The sequence below is a fragment of the Lynx canadensis genome, chromosome A2 (genome assembly GCF_007474595.2).
Source record: "Lynx canadensis isolate LIC74 chromosome A2, mLynCan4.pri.v2, whole genome shotgun sequence".
Taxonomy (NCBI): domain Eukaryota; kingdom Metazoa; phylum Chordata; class Mammalia; order Carnivora; family Felidae; genus Lynx; species Lynx canadensis.
The window spans coordinates 162,556-187,855 of record NC_044304.2 but is presented as its reverse complement, the minus strand read 5'-3'; the positions used below and the strand labels follow the sequence as shown (position 1 = coordinate 187,855).

General features: G+C 62.9%; 1 protein-coding gene across 1 annotated transcript; it reads right to left on the bottom strand.

The window, feature by feature from the left end:
* Window positions 1-91: 91 nt before the first annotated feature.
* On the bottom strand, window positions 92-21,764 carry HCN2 (hyperpolarization activated cyclic nucleotide gated potassium and sodium channel 2). Its single transcript, XM_030297588.1, is given in 9 exon segments — window positions 92-1,352; window positions 3,183-3,347; window positions 3,605-3,845; window positions 7,133-7,279; window positions 8,687-8,905; window positions 9,360-9,521; window positions 10,113-10,536; window positions 21,158-21,710; window positions 21,713-21,764. Coding segments are annotated over 9 exon segments (2,682 nt in total). The 3' UTR covers window positions 92-633.
* Window positions 21,765-25,300: the final 3,536 nt, after the last annotated feature.

Genomic DNA, 25,300 nt, shown 5'->3' with positions numbered 1-25,300 from the left:
CCGGCCTCACCTCCGACCCCCGCGCCCGGGCGCAGCCAGGACTGCCCGCCCCTGGGCGCCGGAGGGGGCGGGGCGTGCCCGCTCCGGGGGGAGGTCACCGCGGGCCGCGCGCGCGCGCGGACGGGGTCGGGGGGGGGGGGGGGGGGGGGGGGGCCGGGCCGGTTATTGCGTGAGCGCGATGGGGGCAGCGGGAAGCCGGCGGGCCAAGTATTGCACTTAAAAAACAGAATCCTCATCGGACGGGCCACCTACGAGGGTGGGGGCGGGCAGGACTCCACAGCCATCTCCTTTCGGCCACGGGGCCGTCCCCGTCCCCGCTTCACAGTTGGGGGAACTGAGGCACCGAGGTGAAGGGGGGCCCCCTCGCACGCACTCAGGCGAGGCCGCCGCCGGGGGCAAGGACGATGTGGGTGGGCGCAGGGCGATGAAGGGCACGGCGGGGGCTCGGAGGGGGCTGCCGCGCCGCCCCGGCCCGCCCGTCCGACTACAACTACCTAGGACTCCTCTATGGCTTCTGGGGCGGGCGGCCGACGACGACGACGGCGGCCGGGGCAGCGCGCGATGGCATGGCTTTGGTGTGGGTGACGGCCCCGCCCCCGGCCCGCCTGGGCCCGCGGGGCGGCACGGCGAAGGTCACAAGTTGGACGAGAGGCGCGAGCGCGCGGAGTCCAGGGGGTCGAGGCCGCCGGCGGCGCCGGGCGAGGCCGAGTCCCTGCGGTCCGGGCTGGGCGCGGCGGCTCGGGTGGCGGGCGCCGGCCCCAAGCGCGGCGTGGAGCTGCTGGCCGGACGCGCGGAGGCCGCGGGGCCCGGGCCGGGCGCGCCGTGGGGCAGCGACGGCTGCGAGGCCGACAGCGGGCGCGAGCGCGGCTCAGGCGGCGCCGCGGGCAGCGCGGGTCCGGCGCGGGGTGCGGCGGGGGAGCCGGGCGCGCCGCCGTAGGGCGAGGTCCGAGGCGCCCGGGGGCTGGCGGGCGCTCCCTGTTTAACTTCAGGCTTTCTCGTTTCCCGTCTATCTGCTTCTTCTTATTAGTTCTCTTTCCCTTGTCCGGGCCCGGGCCCCGGGGGCGGGCGGCGCACGAGGCGTGGCGAGCCAAGGGCCAGCGGCCCCACGAGCGGGCGCGCCACCTGCGGGCAGAAGCTCATGGCCACGGCCTGCTGCAGCGTGGCGATGGCCGAGGTGACCTGCGGCGGCGGCGGCGGCGGGAAGAGGCCCACGCGCTGGCCCAGCTCTGCCTGCTGCACCATCTCGCGGTCGTATTTGACGATCTCTTGGATGATGGCGTTCTCCTGGTTGTTGAACACGCCCGAGTTGAGATCGTGTTGGACCTTGTGCAGCAGGATGGAGTTCTTCTTGCCTGGGGGCGGGGCAGGGGCGTCAGCGGGCTGCAGCCCGGGGGCGTGTGCCTCCGCGGCGCGCCTCCCGCAGTGGGTCCGCGGGTACTGGGCACCTGTTCTGTCCATCCAGGGCGCACACCGCTGCGTGCACTGCGTCAGGCTGTCAGCGCCTACTCGGCACAGCCAGTGTGCACCGCGCCCCCGCTCGTACCTACCTACCTGCTGTAGCTGACACGCACCGAGCACCTTTTGCACATCTTAGGCCAGAATCTGAGCGCCCGCTGTGCACGACAGGCATGTATGGAGCACCTGCTGTATAGAGCAAGCGCACGGAGAGCGTGTAGCGTAGAGCATGGGCAGGTGTCGGACACCTACGACATATAGCTGGCACACTCGTCAAGAAACCGTCGCGTACAAGTAAGCACTCCACACAGCAAGCGTGCATGGAGCCCCTCCTGCCTACAGCAAATAGGTACCAAGTGTCTTCTGTGTGTAGTGTAGCCAGCAAAACTGAGCACCTACTGTGTACAATAAGCACGCATGACCTGCTGCTGTATGTAACAGGCAGGTATGGAGTACCTACTGTATACAGTATTAATCAAGTACTTGTGTGTAGCCAGCACATTAGAGCACTTACTGCATAGGCAAAGCAGGCATGAGACACCTACTGTATACCTCCAGCATGCCTGGGGAACTTCTTGCATACAGGAGACACGTATTGCACACCCACAGTGTACAGCAAGCACTTAAAGTGCCTGCTGTGTACACAAAGCAGGTATGAGACACCGTAGCGAGCATGCAATGTACCTCCTACGTACAGTGATCCGTGTATTGAGTACCCGCAGTATACAGCAACACACCTAGAGCACTCGCCTGTACGCAGCCTGGGTGCTAAGTGCGCACCGTGTGGAGCAAGCGTATGTCGAGAGACTACTGTGTATCGCAAACACCTCTAAGCACCTGCCACTCACGGATATGCTGAGCACCTATGTATAGAGCACACTGTTGAGTGCCTGTTGTACGCAAACATGAATTGAATGCTTTCTGTATGCTGGGAAGTCTTTCCTCTAACACCGCTGCATTCCACCCAGTCCTTTCCCACTTGTCTTCACTTCCAAAAATAGCACCAGGGGCCACCACCTCTCTGACTCGCGTGTCTAGTCAGCAGCAAGTGCTGAGGGCCCCACCTCCCGACCGTTGCCGAGGTTACCCTCTGGCTCTCCCTACACCCGAGGCCAGGCTGCCATCTCTCTCCTGTATGCTACCCTCCCCTGCCCGGAATCATCCATGGCTCCCTACTGCTCCCAGTCCAAACTCCCATCCGCAGCCCAGTAGGTCCCGTGTACCTGGTCCCTGCCTGCCTCCCCGACCTCCCAGCTTCTCCAGCTCCCTGGGCTCCAGGCCCCCCCCCCCCCCCCCCCCCCCCCCGCCTTTCTTTGCACATGCTGTGTTCACTCCTAGAATGTACTTTGTCCCTTTCTACCTGACAACAGCTACTCAGCCTGGCCTCTACTCAGCATCGCGCAGAAGCCCTGCCACCCCCACCCCCTCCTCTGTGACATAAGCCCGAGGGTGGCCTCCGAGCCAGCCTCTTGGTCCAGCGTCCACACCTCCTGGCACGCTGCAGGTGCCACACAAATCTCTGCCAAGTGAGCAGTACTGCACAACTGGAAACACTCTGCACTTGCTCTTTCCTGGGGAACCAGGACTATGTTTGGCCAAGGGACAAAGCAGGTCAGAGAGTCTGGTCTGGGGACTACAAGGGGACTTGCGGTCAGCTGGGACACACCGCCTTATCTCGCCGGATGCCCCGCCGCCCCGCCCCGCCCCGCCAAGAGCAGCCCCCTCACCGATGCGGTCCAGGCGGTCGATGGCGACAGTCTCGAAGGCCCGCCGCATCATGGGGTACTCCTCCAGCACCTCGTTGAAGTGGTCCACGCTCAGCGAGTAGAGGCGGCAGTAGGTGTCGGCGCGCACGCTGGCCGTGCGCCGGCCCCGCGTCAGCAGGCAGATCTCTGCGCGCGCGCGGCCGAGGGAGACGACCTCAGCTTCCGGGTCACACCCGCCGGCCCCCATCCAGCCCCGCCCCCCCCCCCCCCCCCCCCCCCCCCGCGCCGGGGTCGCACAGCGGCTGGGCTCAGTCCCGCCTCCTCCCCTAGGGCCCTTCCGCAGGTCCTTCCTGACGCCCACGGCATCACCCCTGCAGGCTCCCCGCCTGCCCCACCCCCAGGAAGGGGGTCCAGCTCTCACCAGCCCCTGGTCCCCGGCTCACCCCCAAAATAGGAGCCATCAGAGAGCTTCATCTCCTTGTTGCCCTTGGTGAGGACGCTGACCACACCGTGCTGGATGAAGTACATCTTCTTGCCGATGGTGCCTTCTCGGATGATGTAGTCACCGGGCTGGAAGACCTCGAATTTGAGTTTGGTCAGCATGGCCGTGACAAAGTTGGGGTCGGCGTTGGCAAACAGTGGCATTGAGGCCACCAGCTTCCGGCAGTTGAAGTTGACGATCTCCTGTAGGGGCAGGAAGCAGGGGGTGACACAGGGCGCAGGTTTTTGTTCCCGTCTCGCCCTCCCTTAGGGGCTGCCTCTCCTGCAGACCCGCAGTTTCTTCATCTATGAAAAGAGCTTTAATTTTTTTTTTTAACGTTTATTTATTTCTGAGACAGAGAGAGACAGAGCATGAATGGGGGAGGGGCAGAGAGAGAGAGAGGGAGACACAGAATCCGAAGCAGGCTCCAGGCTCTGAGCCATCAGCCCAGAGCCCGACACGGGGCTCGAACTCACGGACCGCGAGATCGTGACCTGAGTTGAAGTCGGACGCTCAACCGACTGAGCCACCCAGGCGCCCCATGAAAGGAGTTTCAAATACTCGGGCTGAAAGCCGGCGTCTTACTTACAGGGCAGACATCGAAGGGTTTTGCCGCCAGGGGCAAGAGCAAGAAAAAAATGTGCAGTGATACCCTGCCATTTAACGCTGTATTAGCAATGCTGGCCAGTGCAATTAGACAAGAAAAAGGCAATCGGAGACATGAGAACTGGGAAAGAAACAGTGACACTAAATCTCTTTACTCTTTTAATATGACGGACCTGGAAGATCCGAAAGACTCCATGTACGACTACGACATTAAGAGTCAAAATAGCAAGCGATTGGAAAAATCGACACAAAAACCCAAGAACTGTAAAATGAATCAGTGGTGGCAGAGACCAGGGTGATGGTCACCCCCGGCAAGGAACCTCTGAGAGGGGTGGAAATGTTCCACATTCAATCCAAGCAGTGGGTACACGAGGGTCTCGCTCTCATCCGTCCAGTGTGCCCTCACGACGTGGGCACTTTTTCTGTAAGATACATTTCAATAAAAAGGGAAGCTTAACCTTAAAAGGAAACTCAATAGCTTTTACGTATACAAACAAAAACCACTCGGAAGAAGACACAACACATGGGAAGACCCCGTTGACACCAGCACAGAGAGCAAAGTAAACAGCACGGCGCGAGGTCAAGAAATGTCCGCACCTGTATGAGGGGAGCTTGGAGAGCCCCCCGAAAGGCACGGTGGGAGGCTGAACACACGGTCATTAGGCAGAGCTCGTCACCGTCACGAGGACGAAAGACGACCGTTCTCCCTATTCATCCACACACGTAACGTGCTCCCAAAGAAAACACCATCAGGTTTGCTTGTTAGTTACTGAAGCTACGCAAGGCCGTTCAGAACAAATGAGCAAAAATCGCAGCGAAGCCTGCTCGTGCCGAAGAGCAGAAGGGGCGACTGACCCCCCCGGCACACTGAAACACGCTGTGCAGCCTCCAGACTCCGTGTGGGCTTGGCACACAGAGCAGGCGGGCCGGCGGGAGACACCGGGAGGCCAGAAACGTGCCCAAGCACGACGCAGCGAGTTGAGGGTTGCCCCACAACTTCCGAGGCCAAACCAGACGTCTCAGCCCGAGAGCAGGAGATGAACCCGCATCCCGTCCCCACGGGATAGTCTAGGATGAGCCCAACAAGCAGAACTGCAGAAGTGCTGTAAGGAAGTGTGGGTGAACCCCCACAGTTGGGTGGCACAGCAAGCATGTACTGTGCACCTACTGTATACAGAGAGTAGGTATTCAACACCTACTCTGTGCAGCAATTAGGTGCTGAGTACCTAGTGTGTGGAGGAGGCACACAGAGCGCCTGCTGTGTACAGAAGATAGACACTGACCACTGCACACCCACTCTGTGCAGCAGGCACACATTTAACACCTGCTGTGTACAGCAAGCACTCATAGAGCATGAAAGTCCCGCATGGCAACACACACACACAGACACACACACACTCAATAAGCAAAGTTAAAAGCCACTGGGGTGCAGATTTGCGTCACATGAAGTCCTCCACACATAAAGGATTTGTAAGATGACAAAAGGATAAAAAATTCTGTAGAAATACAAACGCAACCTATGGCCGGTTCACAGAAGGAGAAACACAAAACAGCCTTTCATCACATAAAGAGCCCAGACGCCCCTCTCACGTGTGCATTTGGGGCTGGCTGCCCAGAGGGACTGGACCCTCCCCTCACCCCTCAGCCCCGTCCCAAATACATGAGCAAAATTCCAGAGGTGCATGCCAGAAACTCAGGGGAAAGAGGAGGGCGGACCCTGGGGCCTCGGTGCCTGGAGGCCCCCACAGCCGGAAGGGTCCAGTGAAGGCAGCTGAGAGCGGTGGCCACGCCTTGGTTTTGCGTCGAAGAAGGAAACGGGAGATGTGGCAGGAGGAAGTCAGGACGGGAGCCAGAGACTGTCTGGACATACGTGTTTCTGTAAATGTGACTTTGGAACCGTGTGAGCAAATAGTGATCGAACACGGCTTGCCAGGAGCTGGGGGGTGGCACGGGGAGTGACGACTAGCCGCCAGCGGTGTCCTGGGGTTCAAGGGTGCTGTGGGTTAGACGGGGGTAATGCCGCACAATTCTAAATACACTAAGAGCTACTGCGTTGTGGGGCGCCTGGCTGGCTCGGTGGGTAGAGCATGCGACTCTTGATCTCACGGTTTGTGGGTTCGAGCCCCACATGGGCTCTCTTGCTGTCAGCGCAGAGCCCGCTTCAGATCCTCTGTCCCCCTCTCTGCCCCGCCCCTGCTCACACTCTGTCTCAAAAATAAACATTGAAAAAAAAGAGAGAGAGAGAGGAGGGGGGACACAGGGAAGGAGGCCATGTAACGGCAGAGGCAGAGATCGGGGAGAGGTGTCCACAAGCCGAGGGACACCGAGGACTCCCACCAGGAGCCGGGAGAGGCAGGAAGGACCCCCTCCCGGAGCCCCTGGAGGGGGCGTGGCCCCGCCACACCTGGATCTCGGATTTCTAGGCTCCAGAATGTGAAAGAACACATCTCTGGGGTGTGAAGCCGCCCAGCTGGCGGGAACCGATTACAGCTGCCCCAGGAACTTCGCCAGAGGTCACACGGGCTGTCCCGGCAGAGCCGGCGCCCAAAGCTGGTGCTCGGCAGGGCTCCTGTGCTTAGCAAAGCCCGACCACCACCCTGGGCTCGCCAGCTCCGGGCCGCCTCCCCCGCTCTGTCCAGCTCGGACCCCAGACGGGGTAAGGGGAATCAGGCAGTGGCTGTGGGGGACCCAGGACTTCTGCAGAAGCGGGGTCTGGGGCGCCGAGGGGCATCGTGGGGGTGCAGCACGTGGAGACTCACAGAGGGGCACCTGCTGAGGGTCAGAGCCTGAGGACACGTCTAGCTGCAGCCGGGCCAGTCCCCCCGCCGCCCAACCCCAGGAAGGAGGGCCTGGCAGCAGGGACAGCCCCGTGGCCCCGCCTCACCTCCCGCAGGGGCCCGTTGAGCTCTCCCAGGATGCTGTCCTCGTCGAACATCTTGCCCTGGTAGCGGTGCTCGTAGTAGTCGTGGATCTTCTGGCGGAAGTCGGCGGGCAGCTTGTGGAAGGACATGTACTGCTCCACCTGCTTGTACTGTGTGAGTGGGGGGAGGGGGGGCCCGGGTCAGCGGCTGCCACCTCCGGGGGCCCCTGCTGCAGCCCAGACACGCCTGCCAGCTTCAACAACGGCAACACGAGGTGCCCAGTTAAATCTGAGTTTCAAATAAACGGCAAAAATATTTAACGGTACCCGTGCAATATTTGGCACGTGCTTATGCGAAGGTAAGTTACTCTTTGTGTCCTGGATTTTATCTGGGAACCCCCCCCCGACCCGAGAAGTGGGGGGACAGCTTGGCTCTAGGCCCTCACAGTGGGCTGGGCCAGACTCCCCAGGTCCCCCGGGATGCCGGAGCCATCCCAGAGGCTCCCGAATCGGTCAGTGGCCCTGCCTCCCCTCCCCAGAGAGCTTTCCAGAAACCACCGGCTCAGCCCCTCCTGAGCAGGGCGGGGCTGTGGGCACTAGACGGGTGCCAGGCCCTGCTGTCCCCAGGATGGTGCTCCCAGGGTGCCCCCAGCCCCGTTTCCGCCCCGGCTCCACCCGGACACAGCTGCCCTGAGCTCAGCGGAACCCGTGATGCCAGGCGGGTGGCAGCACCAGCTCATGTTTGGGTGTGAGACCCGTGGCTTCCGGACAGCCGGGGCGCCTGGCACCAGGCCCAGCTGACCCGGCCGACCCAGCCGGCGCTGCCGTGGGGCTGCCCAGCCAGGACCGGCCACTAGGCAGCAGTGCAGGACGGACGGGGCTGTGTCCCGGAGAGCCGAGCACACCTCGGCATTGAAGGGGGACACTGAGGCAGGGTGCAGCTCGAGGCAGAACTCGAGAAAGGGCCAGCACACGGGGCCTCTGCCCACTCCCCTTGGCCCCTCCTGCCCCCCTCCGGGGGCCCTGGCGCCACCCCCCCAGAGGGGGGCTGCCCCCGCCCAGAGGCCAGGTCCGAGGGGCCAGACATCCTTTTGCTCCCCCAGGAGCCTCCTCCGTGGGTTCAGTCACCCAGCACGTCCTCAAGCGACCCCAGGATTCCTGGACTCCTCTCTGTGCTTCCCTGCTCTGGCCTCGCCCACGCTGGCCCAGAGTCCCCTGGGGTGAGCCCCGCCTCCTAGGCAGCCCCCAGGGGCTCCCTGATGCGCCATGGACTGGCCCTGCTCCGTTGGGACCTCCCCCACCCCCCCACCGCAGCTCCCACCCTATCCTCAGCTTGTGTCCCCCTCAACCCTTCCCACCATGTCTCCCACCCAGGCTCCGGACTGCCCTCCTCCTAAAGGGCCCCGAGCTTCCTCACTGTCTTGGGGACCTTCTAACTGCCCCTAATCGCAGCCACGGACCCCTCTAGGGTCCTCAGCCCCCACATTCCCTGCCGGCCCCTGTCCTAGGCACGACACAGGGAGCTGGGGGACAGCAGGGTGGGCCCCCCAGACCTCCAGACTCTGCCTGCCCTCAGACCTTCTCCTGGTACTGGCGCCGAGAGGAGTCCAGCGACTGGATGAGGGCGGTGGCGTGGCCGATGAACATGGCGTAGCACGTGGCGCCCACGATCATGCTCAGCATGGTCAGCCAGATGTCGGTCATGCTCTCGGGGGCCTGCCGCCCGTACCCGATGCACAGCATGTGGCTCATGGCCTTGAAGAGCGCGAAGGAGTAGAGCTCGCTCCACGAGTGGTTCTGCAAAGCCACGAGGGGCAGGTGGGCCTGCGGTCGCCACCCCAGGGAGTCCCTTGACCTCAGGGGCCCCACCCGCCCATCCTGCCATCTAGGCCCACGTCTGGCCCCGAGACTCGCCCTTGTTAACGGTCAGCGTCTCCGCCAGGAATCCACACGGGTGCTTGCGCCCTCCCTCGGTGGGTTCTCATCTCTTCCGGCCCAAGATACTGCTTTCCCACTTCAGGGTTAGGGTACCACAAGCCCTCTCCGACATAGTGTGTGTAAGTAAGCAGTGGACACGGAGGAAACGTCGGTGACACTGTGTGTGGTGCCAGAGGCTGTCCTAGGCGCTCTGGTCAACAAGCCGCCTCCCGGCGGCTGGGGTCTGAAGGTCTCAGAGTCACCAGAGCACCCAGGCGGGCACTGGGGTGGGCGGGGTCCGGGGGCTGCGCGCCACGGTGGGCCGGGCGCTCACCACCATGCCGTTGATGGAGACCCAGCAGTTCCGCGGGAAGTCCTGCAGCATGGGGACCAGGAACTGCAGGCAGCCGTCCCAGTGACACAGCAGCAGCATCATGCTGATGAGGTTGCAGATGCGCATCACCGCGCTCGCCAGGTCATAGGTCATGTGGAAGATCTGCGGGCCGGGCGGGGCGCGGCGTGAGGGTCCCCCGCCCGCCGCCTCTCACCCACCAGGGCGGTGGGAGGAAGACGCCCCCCCCCCCCCCCCCCCCCCCCCGTGCCCGGACCCCCAGCCCCCGAGACCTGCGACGGGCGTCCCCGCCTCACCGCAAGCTCTAACCCCACCCCCCAGCCCGTTGCCCTCCGGGTTGACGAGAGCGCGTGGCGCGGGTCCCCTCCCACCCCGTCCCCACCCGCGGCCGCCGCCCCCCCCCCGCCCCCCCGGAGCCTTGCCGCGGCCCCAGAAACTGGGGGCGATATCGGCGGCAGCGGGCTGGAGGACAGTCCAGAAGCGGCTCACTCGGGGCCGAGGGGGCGTGACCTCGCTCCTCTGGGCCTGTTTTCGCTGCCGCCAGTGGGGGCGGGGGGCGGGATCCCCCCTTCCCAGGGCAGAATGAAGCGGGGGGGGGGGGGCGGGGGCGCGCGAATGCGTGGAGGGCCCCGCCTGCGGCCCCCCCCCCCCCCCGACCCTGCCCCTCGCAGCCCCTCCCCGAGCCTCCCCTGCCCGCACCTGCCCGCAGCACCCGCCCGCGGGCCCGGCGCTCACCTCCTCCCACTGGTGGATGTAGCGGATGAGGCGCGACAGCCGCAGCAGCCGCAGGAGGCTGAGGATCTTGGTGAAGCGCACGATGCGCAGCGCGCGCGCCGTCTTGTAGACCTCGGAGTCGATGCCCTTCTCCACGATGAGGAAGATGTAGTCCACGGGGATGGAAGACACGAAGTCCACCACGAACCACGTGCGCAGGTACTTCTTCTTGATCTTCTCGGGGTCCAGGATGATCTCCGTGTTGTCCTCGATCACGATGCCCGTGCGGAAGTTCAGCACCAGGTCCATGAGGAAGAACGTGTCCGAGACCACGTTGAACACGATCCACGGGGCGGTGGTCTCATCCTTGAAGAAGGTGATGCCCACAGGTATGATGATGAGGTTTCCCACCATGAAGAGCAACATGGTGAAGTCCCAGTAGAACCTGGGGGCGAAGCGTGGGCCGTCACGCCGCCAGGCCTCGGCCCACGCGGCACGCAGCTGCGGGGCACGCTGTCCCCACCGCGGCGCGCGCAAGCACACGCGCGCCTTCGAGGGCCGGCCCGGATCCCGCCTCCTCCAGGCTAAGACTTGGGCCTCGAATCACAGTGTGTACCCCAACTCCAGGAAGCCCTCCCACCCCCTGATGACCCCCACTGCCCGCCGGGCCCCCACAGCCTGGGTCCCTCTAGCCGGCCCACGACCTTCCCTCCTTAAAGAAACTGGAGAGGGGCGCGAGTGGCTCAGTTGGTGGAGCTTCCCACTTGGGCTTAGGTCACCATCTCCCAGTTCGTGACTTCAGGCCCCCCATCAATTTGTGTGCTGACAGCTCAGAGCCTGGAGCCTGCTTGGGATTCGGTGTCTCCCTCTCTCTCTGCCCCTCCCTTGCTTGCTTGCGTGCTGTCTCTCTCTCTCTCTCAAAAATAAATATTCTTTTAATTAAAAAAAAAAAAGATGGGGCGCCTGGGTGGCGCAGTCGGTTAAGCGTCCGACTTCAGCCAGGTCACGATCTCGCGGTCGGTGAGTTCGAGCCCCGCGTCGGGCTCTGGGCTGATGGCTCAGAGCCTGGAGCATGTTTCCGATTCTGTGTCTCCCTCTCTCTCTGCCCCTCCCCCGTTCATGCTCTGTCTCTCTCTGTCCCAAAAAATAAATAAACGTTGAAAAAAAAAAAATTAAAAAAAAAAAAAAAAAAAAGCAGGAGACCTGGCAGAGCCCAAAAGGTGCCCCCCAAATTGGTTAAAACTTTCCCATGACCAAAAAAGTTCAATGTGCAAGACACAGGGTCAGTGTCCACAAAACTATTCCGTGTGAGAAAGAAAAGGGGAGACAAGCAAGGAGGAGCTGGGGTGGCAGGGAGTAGGGGGCTTTGGAGGAAGGGGCGGTGGGCATGCAAGGGGGGACAGGCACAGTGGGGGACAACGGGGCCTGGGGTGCGGGATGGGGGCGGGGCATGCAGGGCGCACACTGTCCTGAGTAGCAGGGCTTCGAGTGAGGCACCAGAAGGGGCTCTTGGCCCAACTTGCATCTCAGGCAGCACCCCGGGGGGCGGGAAGCAGGGGAAAGAGGCCTAGCCCCCCCAGGCTGGAGGTGGGTGGCTGCGAGAGGCGGAGAGAGGACATTTCATGTGACAAACTCTCCTGAAAAAGTGCTGACTGGCGGATTCCACTCCCAAGTCCCTGAGGCCGATTCCACACTCCACCCGGGAAGCACGTTCAGGGAAAGGCCTGTCCACTCAAGGGACATCTGCTGGTGGCTGGGCTTGGTGTTCTGAACAAAGCATGAGGACACACAGGTTCAGAAGGGCCACGTGGACAGATGCCCAGCACAGCAGCGATGGAGAAAATGCAAATCAAAACTACTCCAAGGAAAAACTGTTCTGTTAGGTCCTCAAAAGTCCAGACAGTAGCGGGGCGCCTGGGTGGCTCAGTCGGTTGAGTGTCTGACTCTTGCTTTTGGCTCAGGTCATGATCTTATGGCTCATGAGACCGAGCCTCTAGTCGGGCTCTGCACTAACATCGAGGAGCCTGCCTGGGACTCTCTCTCTGTTCCCCGCCCCTGCTCTCGCTCTGTCTCTCAAAATAAATAAATAAGCTTAAAAAAAAAAAAGATAGAATCATGGTCTTACCCATCAATTCCACTCCTAGGTGGAACTGAAAACAGGAACCTAAGGATAACTGCGCATGCGTGTTCGCAGGAACAGGATTCACAAAAGCCAAAGGTGGAAACTTCGGTGGGGGAGCAGATTCACACAACGTGGCCACCGCTCACGCGCACGCCCCTCAGGTGCATCCACCACGCAGGCGCACATCCACGGATGAGCGTGTCCACCGCGCACGCGCACGTCCACAGACGACCGTGTTCCCCGCGCACGCGCACATCCCTCGGCCGCGAGCAGGAGCGAGGCGCCCCCCCCCCGCCCGCGCGGACGGACTCTGAACATGCGACGCTCAGGGAGGGAACGCGACACAACAGACCGCGTGGGGTGTGAGTCCGCGTGTGTGAAACGTCCAGAACGGGCTCATCCACGGACAGGAGGGGGGCTCGTGGGGGTTGGGGAGTTTTAGGGAAGATGAGAAAGTTCTGGATTTGGATGGTGGTGATGGCTGCACAACATTGTGAATGTACTTAATGCCATCCAAGTGTATACTTTTAAATGACTAAATGCCAAATTTTATGTCACATAAAAGAAAAAAAGAACTCTGAGGCTATGGGTTGGGGGTCTCCGTGATGAGCGGGTGCCCCAGATCTGGGGTCTGGGTCCACACATCCTGTCTAGATCCAGGTAGAGGAGAGTCTCGAATTTTGAACAAAGTCGCTTATTTTCAGTTGCTCTTACTGAGTACTGCAGAGAGAGACGCCCACCCCTGGATCGCGTCGGCCCTGTGAGCTCTCTCCAGGTGGTCACTCTCCCAGACAGGTTTGTGCAGGGCTCTGCCGTGGGCCCAGTGCCCTCCCCGTCACGGTGGGGGTCCCCACATCCACTTAGAGAAAGCTCTGTCACCTGTGGGCGGGACAGGCCCCAGAGGCCCCTAAAGGCTGCGGCTCCCTGGGTCGTCCTGCTGGCTGGCCAGCCGGAGGGGCAGAGGAGGGGTCCGTGGGCCGCAGCGTTCGCCCGAATTAGCACAAATGAATAAAAAGCCATACGACCCAGGGGTGCCTGGGTGGCTCAGTCGGTTGGGCTCTCGATTTCGGCTCAGGTTAGGGTCCTGGGGCCCTGGGACTGGGCCCCGCTCTGGGCCCCATGCTCAGCGAGGAGCCTGCTTAAGCTTCTCTCTCCTCTCTCTCCGCCCCTGCCTGGCTGAAATACATGTGCTCGTTCTCTCAAAATAAGTAAACTTAAAAAAAAAGAAAAAACTTGAAGCAAAGCCGAAGGCTGCAGACTGGCTTGGCCACAGTGAGCTCTGTGTTTTGGGAGCTCCTTTCTGGGCGGCGCTGCGGGGAACAGCAGTTAGCCCCGTGTGTGCCGGCTGGCCCAGGCCCTCCACTTCGGGGAAGCGATCCCAAGGAAACTGTCCAAGAGGAAGAGAGAAAAATTAAAAAGCAATTTGTACCAAGATGTTCACAGTAGCTCAGTCTTCGAGAGCCAAAGGCTGGAAGGCACCCAACGTCTAACACCTCGGTGGCAGCGGCCAGACCCGGGCTGACACCCGGTTCTCTGGGCTGCTGGTGGGTGCGGCCGTGCGCCAGTCCCACAGCCCCTGGGACCCCCACTCTTCTCTCCATCGGGGAGAAAGGGGCCGGGGAGTGGCAGCCTGCGAGGGCCCTCCACGAGCCTGTCCCACCCACACCTGCAGCGGGAGCCTCCTCTCGGTGGTGGTGGTGGTGGTGGTGGTCGTGGCTGGGCTGTGATGGGAGGGCCTGGGGATGGGGACAAAGACCTGAAGACCTTGAGAGCTGAAAGGACTGAGTGCCCTGGGGGTGAGTATTAAGGGCAAAATCGAATGGCTGCTGAAAATTCAGGACCTTTCTTTGCCTGAATCTAGGCAAGGTGTGGGGCGCCGGATGAGGGGCCCCACCTGCCTGCTGCCCCTGCCCCCCACCCTCCCTCCCAGCGCTTCCACTGTAGTCCCACCCCTCACCCTCTGGGAACTGAGGCCTGCCCTGCCCCCTCCCCCACTTCCGGCACACGCCTGGGGCAGAGCAAGAGGGAAAGAGTAACTGAGAAGGCCAGAGGACCTAGAAACCATGGGTGGGGGGCGGTTAGAAACCACCAGGGGGAGTCTAGAAACAACCTAAATGGCCAGAGTGCAAGGTGGCTTCACAGGTGACTCTTCACAGACATTCTCTCCCTTTGTTCCTGGGATGAGGGTAGGAGCAAGCATCACACTTCCCCACTGACAGACCAGAGAGGTGGCCCCGCCAGGGAGTGGGGGCAAAGAACCGAGATCCAGGCCTGGTGCCCTCGGGACCTGTCCTCTGTCTACTGCCCGCCTGTTTAGGGCTAGGGCTAACCTTCCTCCTGCAGGCCTGGAGCCCTGTCCACGGCCCCTGGTCCCTGGGGAGCGATCCCTGGTCCTGTCGCTCTATCCGGGCTGTCTTCCCAGGTTGGATGGTGTCCCCTGGGCTAATGAGGAGTCAGACCACAGAGGACAGAGCGCTGGACAGGGGCTCTGAAGCAGCTCTGGGGCAGAGTGGCCCAATCCCCAGGTCCATCACTAGGGTGCCCCACCTGCTCCAACCAGGACGCCCCAAAAGGGGCCCGAGGCCCTGACCCTTGTCCTCACCAGCCCCCTGGTCCCCTGGAAGGGGACAGGAGGAGGAAGAGGGCCCTGCACACACCCACCAAGGGGGACCTAAGGACTGGGGCAGAGGATCTGGTCAGGGGACAGAGGAACCCCGGTCTTCCCCCTAAGCCCCTCCCCTTCCCCTCCCCTGACCTCCCTCCTGGGCCGCACAGCCTGGGACTAACCATTCTCCTCTGAGCCTCAGTGCCTCATCTGCCCAATCCTGGCAGCCCTCCCTCACTGGGCCACCCCAGCAGGACTGGGGCCCAGGGACTACAAGGGCCTCCCCAGGCAGCCAGCAGAGGCCTGGCTCACGGTCAGCTTTTAGCTACCCAGGGCCTTCAATGACCGTAATTAAATCCCATATTTTAAAATCTTCCCTAACATGGCTCAGTCGGTTAAGCATCCCACCATATATATATATATATATATATATATATATATATATATATTTGTTAATGTTTATTTATTTTTTGAGAGAGACAGAGCATGAGCAGGAGGAAGGGAAGAGAGAGAGAGAGAGAGGGAGACACAGAATCTGAAACAGGCTCCAGGCTCTGAGCTGTCAGCACAGAGCCCGATGTGGGGCCCGAACCCACGAACCCTGAGATCATGACCTGAGCCAAAGTCAGACGCTTAACCGACTGAGCCACCCAAGCGCCCCTAAGCGTCCGACTCTTGATTTTGGCTCAGGTCATGATCTCACGGTTTGTCAGATGGAGCCCCACATGGGGCTGACAGCTTGGAGCCTGCTTGGGATTTGTTCTCTCTCTGCACCTCCCTGCTCGCACGGTCTCTCTGTCTCTCTCTCAAAATAAATAAATAAACATTAAAAGAAAAAACCTTCCCCGACAAATAACAATGAGGCCCCAGAGGGGCCCCTGCTTCTGTGGGAGCACCCGGATCCCTCGGTTCTGTCTCCAGCACAGCCCCGGGAGGGCAGCGGCCTTCTTGGCTGAGTGACACAGGCTCAGCCCCGGGGACGCTGGGACGATGCAGGGTCTCCCAGGGAGCTCGGGGCTCGACAGCCATGCCCCCCAGCCCCCAGGCCCAGGACGTCTCAGCTCCAGTGCCCTGCCGCTGGGAGAAGGTCCTGGAGCCCTGTCCCAGATGCACCCGCGTGCACCCACAGGGGCACGGGACTTCAGCTGGGGCCCCCACCCTGAACGGCGAGTGCTGAGGGACAGAACCCAGGTGCAGAGACTTCCAGGCCAGATAAGGGCTGTTGAACCAAGGCAGCCCGCCACCCCCCACCCCACCGCAGGATCCCAGCACTAAGAACCTGGCAGGAAGCAGTCCAGGAATTACAAATCAGGCAAATCTGAAGGGATTAGGGCCAGGGCGGGCAGGAGCCCTCCCTTATGGAGTTTCAAATCCGAGTCGAGTGTCAGGGATTAGGAAAGGAAGACACCTCCCGGAAAGATCAGCGGATTCCTGGGTGAGCCCGGGCCTGGGCAGGCTGTGGGGGCAGGGTGTGTGCCAGGCTGGGAGGACAGTTGGCGACCACACAGACCCAGCTCTCCCTCAGAGCCCCAGGCTGGGTGGGGGAGACAGACATTCCACACCAACAGATAAGTGAGTGGGATGCTTCAGAGTGGGTGGGGAGGGCTTCTCAGAGGGCATGGCACTTGGGCAGACAATGGAGAAGTAGCCGCTTGACAGAGTTCAGGGGACCCTGCGCCCCACACAGAGGAGGCAGCAAGTGCAAAGGTCCTGTGGCTGCACTGGGGTTTCCCCTCTCAAGGCTGCCCAGGTGGCCTGGTGCTAGAGTAGGCACGAAAGGAAACGGCTGAGGGCAGGAGCTGGGTTCTGCAGGCCCTTGGGAGGCCGTAAGTGAGAGGGAAAGACGGACAAATGTACCTTGAGAGGCCCATGCTGGCAGTGGGGAGGTTAGGAAGGGGGCAGGAGGGAGATGGGATGGCCTGTGGTGGCTGGACTTGGGGCCGGCTTCTTGACGGGGAAAAGCGAAGCAGGGTCTGGTCTGAGGAGGCCCAGTCCCCATGATGTTGGAGCAAGGGGGTTGGAGACATGAGCTTTTTAAAGCAGGGACCAGAGATTCCAAATTCTGGCAGGAGTCCCCTGGAGAGAGGAGGGGGACCTCGGCCACAGATGGCCTCTCACCCTTCATGTGGATCATGGAGCTTCCTTCCTTCCACCAGGTGGGCCCTGGGCCTCAACCCTCACCTGGGGAGCTGGGTTTGTCCCCTGTCCCCACCCCACGTGCCTCCGTGCTGGGTCTGGAGCCAGGGAAACCCTCGTCTCACCCCTGCCCCCGCCCCCCCCCCCCCACTCCCCGGATAATGCAGGATTTATTCCCGTGAGTTAATGCGGGGATTTGCAGACAGTGCTCCCACACTGATCTCCCTCGGATCCGCCAGGCCATCTGGGGTAGGAGACAGGGGCCTCCAGTCCCATCCGGTGCTTCAGACCAGCCCCTCCACCGGCCCAGTCCCCCGGGGACCCCAGAGGACGTGACACAGACACAGGTCAGCGTCCACTGGTCCCGGCTTTGTCTAAATGCCTCTGAGGGGCAGGAAAGGACTCCTCTCTTCCCCTCACACGGGGCCTCCCCGCGGTAGACAACTGGGGATCATTGCAGGAAAGTCAGCAGCAGCGGCAGAGACTCAGATCAGACCTCAGAGGCACTTACAGACAGGAGCAAGTTGAAAGCCACTCGCCCAAACTTTCCAGACCTGCCCGGGCGCCCGGGCCCCGGGGCTGCCTCAGTTACCAGAGTGACAACCACATGAGGAGGCGGTGGGGGAGAACAACCCAGAATGAGTGATGGTCGTCTCTGCAGGTCCCAGCCGGGCCCCACAGGGGCCACCCTTGCTGGGGTCCCCCTGCCCACCCACTGTTCCCCCATGAGCTTCACACACGTGGGGCCTGTTGCCCTCTGGAATCAGTGCTGGTCCAGGTGAAAGGAACAGGAATTAACTGTACTTATTTTCTCGTGTTTTTGGAGGGGAGGGGACTTGGTGAGGTGCCGGCTGTGACTGTGGCCCTCCACACCGGCCCTGTGGCTGCCCCCCTGCCTCGCACTCTTGTTCTGACACCTGGTCCCGTTCGGGCACGGACCTCAGGGTGCCCAGAAGGAACACCAAGCCTCCCAAGCCCAAACTGTTCCCTCTGTCCCTTGGACCTGTTTCTCCGCCTGCTCCCCCTCTCCCCCCACCCCTGCCCCCTGCGAGCCCCTCTGGAACAGGTCCCGGGGCTTCTCCGTCCTGGCCCTGGTGCCTCCCACATGCCCGGTTTCCGCGCGGAGAAACAGCCTCAGGAGGGGTTGGGCTGGTCCATCGCAGCCCCGGGATGGGCACCACGGAGCGCCTGTGTGAGCTCAGCGAGCTCGCAAACACCTGAGACCCCAGACGTGACAGGGACCTCACGGGCCCTCAGGCCCACGGCAGGCGCTGAGGGGCAGGCAGGCCAGCAACATGAAGTGGAAATGGCCGCGTCGGGGTGTGCCGGCAGCGCGTCCGTGAGACAAGGCGGCAGTGGGTCAGAGCTGGGGTGCGGGCAGGGGTGGGGAAGGGGACAGCGTGTGCCAAGGCTGGTCGTTCCAGGGAAGCAGGGGGAGGGGCCGGAATGGCACAGAAAGTCACACACCCCCGTTTGCCCACACCACCGCCTCTCACGTTTGGGGAAACCAAGGCGGGAGGCCCAGAGAGCACGCGAGCCCAGCCGCAGGCAGCACGGGGCCCTCTGCAGACGGCTGCCTTCTGGCCTTTCCCCCGGACGCTCTCTCCTCCCGGACACCTTCCTCTGTCCACTCCCACGTGTCAAGAGCTCCCCCTCCTCGAGGCCTCCACAAGCACCCCACGCCCTGGAAGGTGTATGCCCGCTTGCGCACGAGGCGGTGCCAGGGCGGCTCCAGTTCAGCGGACACCCGTCGTCCCGTTCTCCGTGCCAGGTGGGGGCCGGGCCGATGGGCACGGGAAGGGCCTCACAGGCAAGCAACAGCGAGAGCTCAGGGAAGTGGAGACACCCTGGTCTTGGGCAGGCGTGGGGGCTGGCGTGGGAGCCTGCACCTCAGAATCTCTTTCCGCTTTAGAGCCTGCACAGTGTGTGGACGCAGGCACCGTCGGGTCAGATTTCAAGGGGGCAAGTGTGGAAAAGCGGACCCAGAAAGGCTCCTCCGCCTTTTGCTCCGTGAGCAGTTTCACAAAAGCTCACACACGCATAGAAGCATAGCAATGATCTGCAGCCCGCCTTCGGGTACCCCGATATCTCGAACAGTCTCCAGCAAGCCTTTCCCTTCCCGTGTCTTCCCGGTCTGGATGGGACGCGGCCAGAGGCTGGGCTACCAGCCTGCCCAGGTGCGAACCCCCAGTTTGGCCCGATTCATTGTGTAGCTTTGGGCAGGTGACTTAACTTCTCTGTGCCCTTCCCACTTTACAGCTGACATGACTGAATCAGTATTAGTAAGGCGCTGCCATGGCACCTGGGCCGCCCAGGGAGCCTCAGGAAGCTTGGGGCCTGTGTCCATACTGAATCAGCCCTCCACTAAGACATGGGGGGCTGTAGAGGCCCCACGGCATCCCAGATTGGAAATATCCTGTTTTCAATTTGACAGTGTCTCCCCTAGTCCCCATCCCCCTGCTTGCTCAACCCTATTTTACAGCTTATCTGCCCAGCCCAGACCACGTGGCCTGCCCAGATCCTCACAGGTGACCACGCTCCAAGTGGCACAAGCACCGGGAAGCCCAGCTCCTCCCCCTGGCATCCCCTCCCCCCAGGCTGTAAGCCGCCCCTTCTGCAGCCAAGAGGAAGCCCAGGGTCCCCCACCGCTGGCAGTGGGCAGGTGGTTGGAGGGGGGGGGGGAGGTTGGCTGCAGGCAGACGTGCTGGAGAAGACCCAGGGCAATGGCTACTTTCTGCAGGCACCTTCCCCTGCCCCCCCCCCCATGTCCCTGATGTCCCTTCCCAGCCAGCTGGCCAGGTCGCTGGAACGTGAGCAGAAACACTGACCCAAGTTCGCCCAGCCTGGACCACCTGCACGGAATGGGGAGCCCCTGTGCAGGTCAGGACCATCCAGACGCACCTCATTCGGACACCCCAGGTCGCCCCACCCGTGGCCTCTCCCAGAACTCAAGCCATTGGTCACGGGTGTCTTTACCCCCCAGGGAAGGTCTGAAGAGTAGGCAGGTGGAATCCCAGTCTCTATCCCTGACTTGTGCGCCCCTGGGGCCTCAGTTTCCTCAGCTGTCGAGCCCTGGAGCTGCGGAAGGGTCAGAACAGGGGAGAACCCCACAGCCCCCTTTTCCAGCTCCGGACATCCGGGAGCAAGCGCGGAACAAGTTCCCGGGTGGGGGCGAGGGGCTCAGGCTCCGGGCAGGACCCAGAGCTTGGTTCCGAGAGCGCCTTGGGCCGCTGTCCGTGGTGCTGAAGCCGCGCCCGCCCTGGGATTCGGCCCCGTGGAGACCCTCTGCGTGCCAAGTCACACCTCCCTGACGGCCACTTAACTTCACACACACACACACACACACACACACACACACACACACACACACCCCTAGGGACCCGCCTGCCCCCTAGATCGCTCGGCCCACGCCCCCTGCAGTCACATGCTCCCCATCACACACATAGCCTGCAGTGATATGCACGCTTCACGCTTGCAGGCCACAGGGCGCGCACCCAGGAACGAGAACCACAAACATACTCAGCCGTGACCCTGCGCTGGGCCTTGCTCTGAGCCTCTGCACCTATCAACCGCCTGAACACAGACAACGTCTACACACCCACTGACACATGGGCACGCCACCCAGTGGCTCCGGCTGCTGCGGCTCAGAGAACACAGCCTGGGGACCCCAGCACGCTCAGCGCCCTCTCCTCGCGCAATACCCGGGCCCGCGGACCGGAACGCGCCTCCCTGAGCTGTGGGGCGCAGGTGGAGACCTTGGGAGCGAGCCACGTTCGCTTAACCCCTTCTCCGCCGGCCTCTCCCAGGCACGTCCTTCCCGGGCGCCCTTCCTTCCTCCTTCCTTCCGCTCTGCCGCCTCCCCTGCGCCCACGTTCCCCTCTATTCGTCCTCTCCGCCCCTCCGCGCTCAGACCCTGGTCCTGCGGCTCATGACGCGCGCCCATCCCGCAGGGATGGGGATGTCAGGGCGCGTGGGAGGGGGCGCTCAGGGGTCACCGCGGGAGCCTGCGCGCGCTTCCCAGAGCCCCCCCACCCCCACCCCTGCCCCAGGGCGGAGTCTCGCGCGCCCAGGCCATCACGGGGCGGGTCTCGGACGCGCCCGAGGTCACCGAGGGGCCCCGAGGTCACCCACGGGGCGCGCAGCCCCGCCCTCCCCGAGGTGCTCCAAGGACGGCGCCCCCCTCGGCGCCCGCCGGGGCCACACCTGAAGTCGCTGTACGGGTGGATGATCCAGGCCCCCGCCGACTTGACGCGCTCCTGCTCGCGCTCCACGGCCTTCTGGCTGCCGAACATCCGCAGCGAGAACTTGTTGACGCCGGGCTGCAGGAGCGCGCCGAACTGCCGCTGCATGAAGCTGGCCTGGCTGCCGCGCGGCTCCCCCGCGGGGCCCGCCTCCTCGCTGCCCGCCTCATCCGCCGGCCCCGGCCCCGCGCCCGCCCCGCGGCACGAGAACGACACCTTGGACCCCCGCGCCGGGCCCTCGGGTGCCGCGGGGCTGCACTGCGGCTCGCCGCGCCCGCACTCGCCGTTCGGGCTGCCCTTGGCGGTGCTCGCCGCGCCCGGGGTGCCCGGGCGGCCGCACGAGCTGTCGCGGCTGCGGAGCCGGGCCCGCGGGCCGCTCTCGTCCGTCGCTCCGGGGGCGCCGCCTCGGCCGGCCGGCTGCTGGGGGGGCGCAGGCCCGGGGCCGGGGGGGGAGGGCGGCGGCGGCGGCGGGGTTGCGGATGGGGGGGCGCGGGCGGCGGGCGGCGGCGGCCCGACGCGGGGGTCGCGCCGGGCTACCCGGGCCGCCCGCCGCCCCCGCGCGCGTCCATGGCGAGGCGGCGCCGGGCAGTGCGGAGCGGAGCCGCCGCCGCCGCCGCCGGCCCGAGCCCGAGGGAGGGGGGGGAGGCGGGGGGCTGGGGCGGGGCCGCGGGGGCGGGGCCCCGGGGAGGGGCAGGGGCAGGGGCGGGTTGGGGGCCCCGCCTCTGCCCGCGCCCCCTCCCGGCGCGCCGCGCCCAGACCCCCGCGCCGGGGAAACTGAGGCCGCGGGGTCGGTGACCGCCCAAGGGCACGCGGCCTGAGGCCTTGGAGACCTGCTCAGGCCTCGTTCCAGAAAGGGAAACTGAGGCCCGCGAGGCGGAAGGACACGTCCAAGGTCACTGAGCCCAGCCCCGGGGACCAGAGCCTCCTCCGCGCTCCACCTTCGCAAGGGATCTTCCCCGCGCGCAGGGTTCACCCGCCTGGAGGCCACAGCCAGGCGCAGGGAAGCGAGACCGCCCCCGTGCCAGCCTCCTTCCTTTCTGTAAGTGAGAATTTCCGTAAGAAGAAGGATGTTGTTAAAGGCCAGAAGGGCCTTGGCTTTGTAATTCGAGGGCCCTGGAAAGACCCGTGGGAGTGTGTTGTGTGCGGAGGGGCAAAACGGGGTCCATGCGGCCAGTCTCCAGGTCTTTCTCGCCTCCTGCGTGTGAAGAAAACTGTGGCCAACGGGAAGAGCCACCCATTGGTGTTGGCACCTACCCCCTAAAATCCAATGGAGGGCTGGGATCTCCTGTAAGGCTGGTGGGTCCCAGGATCATAGAGGGGAACTCAGAGTCCCTGCCCACTTCCCACTGATGCCCACATGGGAGTCCCACCCGACTGCCCCATTTCTCTGCCTCTTGGGCCCAGCCCCCACCTCTGGGGGGACACCTGAGGCTCTGTGCCGGGACCAGGAGCCAGGTTGGGGACTTACTTGGTGTTAAGTGACATGGGAGCACAGGCCCTAGCCCCTGGTCCCTAGCCCCTAGGCCCTCGTCCCTAGCTGGGCTCAACCAGAGTGGGGGAGAGGCGTCCTGAGAGGCAGGTGATGGAGAGAGACAGAGAGGAGAAGGCACGTCCTGGCCTCCGGGAGCCTCCAGCCTTCATAGCACTGTTCCGTGGGCCCATCCACCTGCTGGGATGTTGGGTCCATGAGAGCAGAGATGTAACTGTCCCTGAACACGGTGGGTGCTCACTGGTGATTGAGAGAGGGACTGAGCCGGGCCATCTTGAGCCCCCACCAGGCTGCCTCGAGCCCCGGGGACCCCGGTGCTTCCATGAGGCAGGCCTGGCCTCCCTGGGGTCACTGCCACCTTGCCTGTGGCCAGACCTACGGCCAGGCGGGTGGGCGGGCAGGGCTGCTCTCTGTCCTGAGGTGGTGGCGAGAAGATGGGCAGTAGGGTTGGCAGTGCCAGGCTGCGGCCCGCCCCGGGCAGATGTGTGCTCCAGTTGAAGGGGGATCTTTTATGCTCACCCCGGGAGCATGTCAGTCTGGGCAGGCCGCCAGAGCCCCAGGGCTTGTGGCTGAGAGCGGGAGGGAGGCGGACTGTGGCCCAGCCTGAGGACCCACCAGGCCTGGGGGTGGGAGAGGCAGGCCTGGACCTGGGAGTCGCCTCGGTGGGGGGGGGGGGTCCCGGCCCCTCCTGAGCCTTGGGGACCCTGTCCGCAGGTCCCAACAACTCCCCTTCCTCCCACAGACTCCTCCCTGGGCCAGATGGCTACCAGCGTGCGTCTCCCAACCCTGTCACCACCTGCCCAGGACAGAGTGTTCTTTGCATTCATTCAATTCATTGATTCAACAAATCTTCATTAAGCACTTGATCAGGGGCTGGAATTCAGAACTGATTCTCACAGGCCAACAGTTAAGCAGAGGGGACAGTCAACACAGTAAACATTACGTTTCATAGATAATTAGAAGGTGGCCAGTGCCACGCAACTCAGGCCAGGAAAGGGAGGAAAAAGGTGCCGGGGGGGGGGGGCGGGGGGCGGCGATGTCCAGAGGCTTCCCTGAGGGAAAACCAGAAGGAAGAGAGGGCTGGTATCATGTGGACATTTGCGGGAAGAGTGTCTGAAAGGTGGCAAGGCCCGTGCAAAAAAAGCCCTGAGGCAGGATGGTGCCAGGCTTGTGGGAGAAGAAAGGATATCAAGGACCCAGGGGGTGGGTGAAGATGATGAGGACGCTGAGACAGCAGTGGGTGAGGCAGGTCTGTTGCCTAAATCTGCTCTGGACTCCCCAGTGCCTTTGGAAGGAAACCCCAATCCCTCCGCACCATCCAGTTAGCCCCCCATCCTCCCTCACCATTCCTGGACTCTACGGACGGTGCCTCTGCTGCGCTGAGCCCCTGGCACCGTCCCTCCTTCGGTGCTACCCCCGGCACGGGCTCTGGGGGCACCTTCGGACCTCCACTCACAAGCCTGCTCCCTCTCTAGCTGGGGCAAGTCCAGGCTGGAGGCCCTGAAGCCCAGACAGTCTGGGCACCCTCCCTCTGAGTGAAAAATAATTTAAGAACAAGAAGACAAAACGAGGCCAGGGCTTTGGCAGGCCCCAGACCAGTGACTGTCCCGGAGTTTAAGCCTCAGGGGCTGCCGGACTCAAAGAACACTGAGATGTCTGATCAGACATCGGTGGCAGGACGGTTGGCTTAGGAAAGAGAGGGTGACGTGCCCCAGGTCTTAGAGCCGCACATGCAAACACCATTGTGCTCTGGGGGTCCCGCCCAGAGTGGCAAGTGACCTCAGCTTCATGGTGTCTGCAGTGAGGATGTCCTCAGTTCTGCTAACCTAGGACTCAGCAGGGTTTTCCTTTCCTCACAGAGATCACTCTCCCCGGTGGGTGGGGCGGGACAGCCAAACCTGATGACCCCCAGCACCTCTGTCCTACTTCGTTCCAGCTCTGTCTTCTGCTGCTGGGCAAGACCCCCAATCCCTCCCTTGCTGCCAACCGGTGTGAGACCTTGGGGTGCCCGCACCTTGGGGTGCTCTGGGTGGGGTGTCCCAGGGAGAGGATGCACAGCCCCCTCTGTGGGCCCAGAGATGCCCGTGGGGCACTTCCAAACAGCACCGGCAACGTGCCGTTTCGTCTAATGGACACCCCAGCCCTCTGCCCTTCTGCCCTCCACAGATTGGGACCCTGAGACACCGGTTCCTGAGCCTCCTAGCACTTGCCAAATATGAACCCATGGACTCTTGAGACTTGGCTGCTGTCACTTCTTCACCCCACTCTGGGGAAACTGAGGCAGGCTCCAGCAGGCTGTTAACAAGAATGCCCCCCAGCGGCACAGAGCGCACACTGCCGTGCTCATTAAATGCTTACAGATGGAGGGATGAATACTTAAGTACTTACAAAGAAAGCTTACAAAGCTGCTTGTGAGTGGTCCCAATTTGGCTAATTACGCGTCCACGTGAGGGGCGTCTGTGAGGGGAGGGTCTTTTGGGCTAGGAGGACCAGAGAGGGCTGCTAAGGAGGCCGAGCCTCGCTCGCCTCGCCACAGCACCCCCCACGCCCCAGGAAACCCCGCTCCTGCCCCAGGCTCTGCCGGCCAGAAGCTCCCGCACGTCCCGTCTGGACCCA